General features: G+C 34.5%; 2 protein-coding genes across 2 annotated transcripts; both read right to left on the bottom strand.

The window, feature by feature from the left end:
• Positions 1-4,264: 4,264 nt before the first annotated feature.
• Positions 4,265-5,320, bottom strand: LOC114357780 (uncharacterized). Its single transcript, XM_028311558.1, has 2 exons — positions 4,915-5,320; positions 4,265-4,833 (listed from the first exon to the last, which is right to left on the bottom strand). The coding sequence occupies exons 1-2, from the start codon at positions 5,248-5,250 to the stop codon at positions 4,474-4,476; spliced, it is 696 nt and encodes a 231-aa protein (XP_028167359.1). The 5' UTR covers positions 5,251-5,320; the 3' UTR covers positions 4,265-4,473.
• Positions 5,321-5,809: 489 nt separating this feature from the next.
• Positions 5,810-6,877, bottom strand: LOC114357782 (uncharacterized). The gene is made up of 2 exons (XM_028311562.1): positions 6,405-6,877; positions 5,810-6,292 (listed from the first exon to the last, which is right to left on the bottom strand). The coding sequence occupies exons 1-2, from the start codon at positions 6,747-6,749 to the stop codon at positions 5,894-5,896; spliced, it is 744 nt and encodes a 247-aa protein (XP_028167363.1). The 5' UTR covers positions 6,750-6,877; the 3' UTR covers positions 5,810-5,893.
• Positions 6,878-9,131: the final 2,254 nt, after the last annotated feature.

A 9,131-nucleotide genomic window follows, 5' to 3' on the forward strand; every position in this document is an offset into this window, starting at 1 on the left:
TGTCGGAATTGTCAAATGCATATTGCCCTATGAATCTTATATGAAATTGACTATAAACAGTGCTGTTACTAGAATATCTGTGTAAATTAAAGTATATCGAACTGAGCAAACCTGCCGCTAGACCGAGCCTGCTTAATGTGTGAATCAGCGCAGCACAGTAAAATAGTCCACATTTTTTCATAGACAAATAACAATATTTATATCTGGTTCTAACAAACCGTGTAACATTGTTGGTTGAAGGCTTTGAAAGTATGAATAACTTACGTATTGCGCTGCGCTGATGCCCACAGCGACCCTACATACATACTGGTATTTGTATGGGCGTTTATCTTGATCTCATTTGTTTTTCTCTTGCATTTTTTTGAAAACTACTTCGCCATGTTATTTATTTGTTGATTTACTTAGCGGAGACGTGGGTGCAATCGTATTGGATGAGACTAAAAGAAGTACATTAAGGCAATTATTTTTTCATAAGATTTCACAGTATTGTATCCTAGCTTTTCTAATAAGAGTATTGTCTACTTTTCTATGTAACGATAGCCTAATGTTTGATATTTTGTAGTTACGCCCATGTTTCCAAATGTCCATACAAACATCGGTAGAACGGAAATTGATAAAACTGAGATACAAGCGTGTTAGTTTTGTAACCGTGTTCGTATTTCGAAACAGAGCGTTTATTTTTTCATAAATGAAATATTTGGATTCAGAACTCGTGGTACCTTCCCTACTCAAATAAGCATTTCAGCACAGCATTTCGGCCGGCCGGCAACTAAACTAAGCAGTTTCATCAAAAATCACAAGAGTATGCTTAAATTGATAAGTACCTGAAAATCTAATTTAAGAGAATGTTTTGTTTATCGGCATGTGTGAGAGCAAAAAGCGTATATTTTTTATTGCGATGCTTTTTCGGGACGTGAACCTCCTTCGTTTAGAGACGACCGGCCGATGATCTCCAAGATTGCATAATTTAACACATCAGTGAACACAGTCCTTCCAATGTTAAAACGCTGTTACCTTATCAGTGTTCTTTTAAATTTGTGATAAATTGTACAAATTAAGATCTGAATTGAGTCTTCTTCCTTGTATTGTAGTTTTATTGACGTTTTAGTCGAATTGTCAAGTTTAAAAGCGTCACAAGCATGCGGGGCGAAAGCCTCTTTACAGACTAGAATTGACAGTGAGTTCTGAAATTCACACAACTAAATGGCTTTTCATATCTGGTTGGAGATGTGTACAATGCATTTATAACGCATTTGTTGCCTTGTTTACTTTAATTGTGATCGCGGCTAATGACCACTTCGCAGTGGCTGTCAAGTTTGTAAATTCCTTTTGCAATAAGGACGCCTTTGACAGCGATTAGGAGCTCAAGTCCGTGTTCCATTTACGTAAGTAATCTATAGGTGCGGGTTCACCTTATACTATAGGCCTATACATTTCTGCATTAGAGTGTAGGTACGTTTATTGTGAATTGCAGTTTTTTGTTTAATAGAATTTGTGCATTCTCGAGTGTGAATCTTAGAACACGCTGTGATTCTAGTCTGTAAAACTTCTAAATAACTTGTGACGCTACTTGTTAAATTTTTAATGTTCTTCGGCCGTATTTGACTTGCAACTCGGCAGTTGCTAAATCATGACAGTTGTAGATCTTGATGACCCTCCTTATGCAGTACATAATATTGTGATTTGTATTTGTGTTTTGTAATATTCTTGAAGTACTGTCATCAATAACGCAATAAATATGCTTAATGTTAACGCATGTGAAGCATAACGTTTAGTTAATAGCAGTTAATAACTACCCGTTTAGTTTACTGTTAATTTTGTCCACTGTATCACTGTGTTCATGACTTAAATTTTTAGTTTAATGTCCAAGTCAGTATAATATTCGAATTGAGAATGTTACTAGGTATGCAAAATCACTTGAAACCTATGTTACAGTTAAGCTTTTACATTTACAAATACATTAGTTTTTATTTCATTCAAAAATACCCAGTAGTTATGATTTTATAGGCATTCAAAGTTCGCTTAAATATTGAGTCCCGCCGACGGTCACGTGACCCCGTGTGACGTACATTCACAGCGTCCGCTCACTAGAAAACGGATATAAACATACTTAAATATTTTTTTTTTGTAAATACAAACTTATTATACATATTAACACCCAGACCCATCATAGAAATTAAAATTGAACCAAACCCAAACTTGATGCGATTGTGTCGTTTTATTGCGAATTACCTTCCAGCTCCATCATTAGACCCCGATTACTATATAGAATTAAAATACTCATCAATACAAAACGAACGAGCCCAAACTCGATGCATTTAAGTCGTTTTATTATAGAGTTCCTATGGCCACCTTCCAGCTCCATCATCAGATCAGCTCCATGTCATCATAATATTGCATGGTCATCCAAATCACATGTGTTTGCGAAATTTCAGCTTAATCGGTTGCCTGGAAGTGGGTCTTAATTCAGTTTGCAAGATTCCACCCATACAAATATGAGCCAGTCGTTGTAATATGACGTCACGCGCATAAAATGGCGGGCCGGCCGCCGCCCGCACTTTTAAAATTCAATATCTTGGAAACTAATTGACGTATCGAAATAATTCTTTCACGTGTATTTTTTATTTTTAACAGAGAATACAGAAAGCTAAAAAACAAAATTAGTGAACATTCTTCATTCTCATTAATTTATTGTAATTTAGTTTGAAAAAATATGTTTATGACATCACAACTCTTCTTCCTTTGCTGTTCGCTTCCAGCAAATTCCAATAGTAATCTCGCATTTACGCATGTAACAATTTTACACTTGTGTTTGTGAAGTCAATATCGAAGTGTGTGAATTGCTAATAAGTCTAGTTATAATGAGTGGGAACCGAAGGGTTAAGGTTAAGGGCGGATCGAATTAGGGTATAGAACGTCGCCATTCTCCAACTTGGCACTTGTTTGTTGTTGGATTGTCAGTGTTGTGTCAAGTATTCGTTAGGTCTTTATCGAGCAATGTCCACAAGTGCCAATCTGACTACCCTACCCAAACAGCTTGAAATGTAAATGCTTCTTTGACAGTTACTTCCGATAGGTGCCGAGATTTTAAGGCGGATACTTAGAGCGCTAAAATAGGGAATAGAAATTGCTAAAATCACATTTGTGTTAATTCATAATAAAGTTTGGTTCCCCAAATAACGCTGGCCATAAGATCTTGGTAATTTGTCATGTAAACTATCAGTCAAAAAGCATAAAGGTTAGTGTAACACACTTGAGCGCTAAACGCACATTGGTAAAGGATGTATTATTTTTGAGATTGTGACACTGAAGATTGTCGTCTAATCTAGTCTTTCGTCGAGATCCGTTTACGCGGGCGAGCTGTCAGTATTAACGTTACGTGTCAGTATTCGTATTGCCTAGAGGCCTCGGATATCACACCGACAATAAGTTACGCTATGTAACTCATATCTTATTTGGTTACGAACGCGTGTTTGAGTGAGATTATACGCAGCTCGTCGAGTATAAATTGGTCTGGATATTCGTAAACCTAAGTTTTAGACATTTAGTTTTAAAATCAGACTGCGCACTGCCCTCGAAGTCAAACTTCAGTTCTCCAGCATTTCGAAGGTTGAGCCGAAAATGTGAAACTCAAAAGTACTTAATTTAGCTTTAGATTTCGATGTGATTTACCGACTAATTATTTTTTTGGGATACGAAGACATCGGATACACAGATGCCGATGTATATTTTTTCATAAAACAAAATAGTTCCCGCATCAAGCAGAGAGCAAAGTCGTAGGAACAAATTGGTACAAGCAGAACGATCTGAATTTTCACTAGTGAAATGTAAGCGATAATGTTTGTTTGTATTATAAACAGATGCTGTAACAGCAATAAAAAATCAGACTTGCATGTTTTGTTTCATTCCCTTTTATCGGATGTTGGAACGTACATACTTCGCGCTCTATATCTCAACCCCCTAAACAAGTGACAAAATTCGACAGTTGTAATTTCGAAATGCCTTCACAGTGAACTACATAGGTACAAAAACGCCAGAGCAAGGGATTTCAAGATTACCTACCTAAAACTGTCGTTTTATTTTGTGATAAGTGTTAGAACAAGTGACGAATGAAGTTTGTGGGGTGCCATTGCACACACAAGTGGGTGCAAGTGGTTTGTAGATAAAGAGCTATGACATCTTATTTGCATAATCAAGGTAATTTTTCATAAGAGAGAGACCAATAATTAAAAAATAATTAATAATTTGAGAAATAAAACAATGCTTCACTCTTAAAACAAGTTTATTATCAACCTTCTCACAATATTATTTTACAGTGGGCTTTCAGTAAAAAAATATAGGTACATCTCATATTCATATAATTTTCTTCAGCTACTACTGTCACTAACTCATTTGCTTGAAAGACAGAATCCAAATAAATTCTTTGGGGACATGCAATACACATAACTCGTTTATTCAAACATTTCTCTACCATCAGGTTCCAGACAATGCAGTCATTCTAGCTTCACTCACAATCGTCTGTATTTCCAATTGTAATCTTAGAGCTTTATTAAAATCCATATTCCTTAACTGTGCTGCCAAATATTTACCATAGATATCAAACTCATCATCTTTAGAACTAGAACATAAATCAACATTGTCTCGCTGTGACCGCTCTGGGAAGTTGGGACTATTCTTCTTGCTTTTTCTTTTCTTTTTTATTTTCTGACTCATGCTCAGTGAAAAGTCCTGTGGTTCAGCTTTTAAGAATAATAAATAATCATTGGACTGTGAAGTAAGAGGATTGTGTTTCTGGTCAGTTAAATTGCAGTTTTTCTTCTCGTTAGCTTCATCCTGCAAATAAAATATAAACATTAGATTGGTTTGTAGAATGCATAATAAATTAAAGTGCAAAATATACTCGTAAACTCATACTTCTAAAGAATCCATTCTTTTCTTTATAGCACTAAAACACGAATGCCACTCAGCAAACCACTTGATGGTCGGCGTGTATATGAAGTCAGGACTTGACCGTTGGCGTATTTTGGACACTTCTTGAGTGTACGTCGATCTAAGGTTCTTGATTTTGATCCTCAACTCAGTTTCGCTCATCAAAATTCCGGTGGAAGAATGAAATTCTGTGATGATATCATTGTACGCCTTCTCTCGTTTAATCTTCATTTTGTAGCTTGTGTCGGAAGGGTTCCATAAGTTCTCATGTCTCAAATACATTTTGACGAATTTCAAAGTTTCAACTTCACTCCACCTCATTTTGATAGTAGAAAATTATTAATTTTTCAGAAAAATAAAACCACCACAACTTTCCAACGAAAAATGTCTTGAAAAGTTGAAATGGCTCTAATGTCAATGTCATTCTAACTATTTAAACGTTACGTGGGTAATATGACACATGTTTATTTTACCGTTCAGTCAATCTGACATAGCCATAGCCGTGGAGTCACAGATCGCTTGGAGTTGATTTATGATTATTGCCCTTGAAAAAATCCGTTCGTACGTTAGTGTTCCTGTAGGCATTGATTGATGATTGATTTAATCCATTCATTACATCCTGAAGTGAGAATTGGTGGGACAAAAATAATATAGTATGAAGGTACTTACTATTTTATTACATACAATTGTAAATTATTTTTGTAAATAAATAATAAAAATTATACAAATCCAGTTTAATAATCTAAGTCATAAAATTAAAACAGTTAATATTTAAGAGAGGTTGCCACTTGCCCTTTTGAAACTACTGATACCCATTTAGTTCCAATCTATTCTGGGTTTTTGGTACAATAAGGACCATCTTTTGCAATCCAAACCCAAGCCCAAGGTATTCAATCTTTGGTTTACTAATTAAAATGGAGTTAAAATTGCACTATCAGTATCTTATATCTATCTATAACTCAATTTAATCACTAGTAATGTCAGAGATCCTGGCTTCACTGACCAAGTTTTGTATCTCAAGCTGAAGCCGCAATGCTTTGTAGAGATCCATTTTCCTCAGCTGGGATGCAATGTATTTCCCATAAATATCAAATTCATCTTCTTTTCCAACAATTTCTGAATTGGAATCTGTGGAGTAGTCTTGAATTGCAGCTTTATGTTTGAATTTTTTCTTTTTGTTTTTCTTGTAGATGGGGGAATGCTTTTCCTTTTTCACCCTTAATGGGGGTGGTGACTTGGCAGTGTACTCCTCTTCCATTTGGGGGACTAAGGGATCAGGGTTTGTTTCTTCCATGTTACCATTTTGCATTTCATGGTCTACCCAAATTTGAGTCGAGGAATCGACTTCAGGAGCTTCTGGAACCTGCAATAAAGTAAAGGTGTAGGTAGTTTTAGTACAATAACATTGATTGCAGTATTTTCATATTTATGTAATTGTTTTCCTGAGATCTAGGTATTTAAAAAGATTTACTTACGGTGTTGTAAGCGGTTGGATGTCGGTGATTGGGCACATGTTTCAGACACTTATCCATTTCATGGAACCACACCAAAGAAGGTTCATACATGGAATCCGGGTTGGATTTCTGCAGAATTTTGTGCACTTGTTGAACATACGTTGTCCTCAAGTTTTTTATCTTCATTTTAACTTCTGGCACTGTTAAAGTCTTCGATGTGGAATCTTTGAATTCAGTAATAATGCTAAAGTAAGATTTTTCCCTTTGTGCCTTCATTTTGTAACCTGGATGAGCAGGATTCCACAGACATTCATGTTTCAAATAGATTTTAACGAATTCTAAAGTTACTGCTTCACTCCACCGCATGTTTATTTTAATTTATTAATAAAATTAACAAAAAATATTTTACAATATTTTGTTTGGTTAGCCAACCAGCCGCTTTGACATTGACACTTTACTTTTTTTAAGTTTACTTGTTCGAGACAGGAATCGAGTCGAATAAGATGGGAATCGACACGCGTCAAACTTGAAACTTTAATGTATTACTTTTCTCTATGCTTTTAACGACTGTTTAATATTTAAAACTAGCTTTTGCCCGCGCCTTCACCCGCGTCAAATTTAGTGTCACAGATCGGCATAAATTATAAGCTCTGGGTTATAAACAATAATACAGGGTGTTTGGCGCATCGTGTGCCAAAATGATTTGGCGGATAGAATGGGTCATTTCCTATATTTTCAGCCCCCATAACACGTTCCATGCCAGGCGGCTACTTTTAAATTAATTTTTTTAGTAATTTCACCAAAATACCCAAATCGCATCATTTAATTTCGATTTAAAAAAAAACTACAAGGCGCAGCCCTAAAGTAAATATTTTGTTTTGACGTGCATTAATGTAGGGTTGCATCAAATCTAAATTTACTGGCAAATATCATCTAGTTTTTTTTAAATTCAGCTTTGAAGTTTTCCGAAAAGTTAAAAATGGACTGAACATTTAAGTTTACATGGGTATAATTTTTTTTTTAAAAGAGATAGCGATCTTCGGATTTTATCAAAACTTCTCTAGTCTATCCTCATTCAAACGGTATACTAATCTTGTTTAAATAATAACAACAACTTCACAAATTCCTTAAATTAGTGCATTGACTCTACTCGGACTGATTTGCGAAATTTGTGTTTATAGCCCCTTTTTGTGTGAATAGCACGTTAAATACCTACAGGTAAAAATTATTTATCTTATGCAATGTAAAAACCTTTTCCCTATCGTTTTTCAATGTGGATTTCTTGAAATTAAAGACGAAAATAATTATTTTGATCGTTTATTAATTATTACAAATTTTGTTCAAAATGTCCGCCTCGGCAACGTATACACTCAAGACATCTTCTTCTAATTTCGACTGTTGTCGTATGCAGCCACATTTCTCTTTTTATTACTAATAAGGCGTTTTCTATTCGTTGTAGTTTTTCTATTGTTTGAATCCGTTACGTACACCAGTTCTTTAGCTTGTCCCCAGACGTAAAAATCGAACGGAGTTAGGTCTGGGGAACGTGCAGGCCACTGTATAGGGCCATCTCTTCCAATCCACGAGTAGAAAACGCCTTTGTAGTAATAAAAAGAGAAAATTAGAAGAAGATGTCGTGAGTGTATACGTTGCCGAGGCCATTTTGAACAAAATTTGTAATAATTAATAAACGATCAAAATAATTATTTTCGTCTTTAAATTCAAGAAATCCACATTGAAAAACGATTGGGAAAAGGTTTTTACATTGCATAAGATAAATAATTTTTACCTGTAGGTGTTAAACGTGCTATTCACACATAAAGGGGCTATAAACACAAATTTCGCAAATCAGTCCGAGTAGAGTCAATGCACTAATTTAAGTAATTTGTGAAGTTGTTGTTATTATTTAAACAAGATTAGTATACCGTTTGAATGAGGATAGACTAGAGAAGTTTTGATAAAATCCGAAGATCGCTATCTCTTTTAAAAAAAAAATTATACCCATGTAAACTTAAATGTTCAGTCCATTTTTAACTTTTCGGAAAACTTCAAAGCTGAATTTAAAAAAAACTAGATGATATTTGCCAGTAAATTTAGATTTGATGCAACCCTACATTAATGCACGTCAAAACAAAATATTTACTTTAGGGCTGCGCCTAGTAGTTTTTTTTTAAATCGAAATTAAATGATGCGATTTGGGTATTTTGGTGAAATTACTAAAAAAATTAATTTAAAAGTAGCCGCCTGGCATGGAACGTGTTATGGGGGCTGAAAATATAGGAAATGACCCATTCTATCCGCCAAATCATTTTGGCACACGATGCGCCAAACACCCTGTATTATAAAGTTTCAACAAAATCTGTTCGGTAATGTTTGCATGAAAGAGTAACTTATAATATTAGTAGCACAGATAATATAATACTAGTTTAATAGAATTCAAACACAAAATTATATTTTTAAACCTTCTTTAATCAAACAAGCATTAACTTAAAAAAAATCTTTTACAACTTCTTAAAAAAACTCTCAAAAATAAAACATAACGCTAAGTGCATCTATTATTTAAACCTAAACTCATTGTATCTAATACATCGTAACTAGCATACATTCTTAATTAATTTTATGTACTTAGAAGGTATTTCATAATCACTAAAAGGGAAAAGTCTACATCTCATAATCACACTTTAAAAAGATTGATCAAAATCACAAGTTCATGATTAAAACAATTACATTTCTGATCTTAAAACCAAA

This window comes from Ostrinia furnacalis, unplaced genomic scaffold, assembly GCF_004193835.3.
Source record: "Ostrinia furnacalis isolate ACB-3 unplaced genomic scaffold, ASM419383v2 OfSCF3352, whole genome shotgun sequence".
In the NCBI taxonomy this organism is placed as follows: Eukaryota; Metazoa; Arthropoda; class Insecta; order Lepidoptera; family Crambidae; genus Ostrinia; species Ostrinia furnacalis.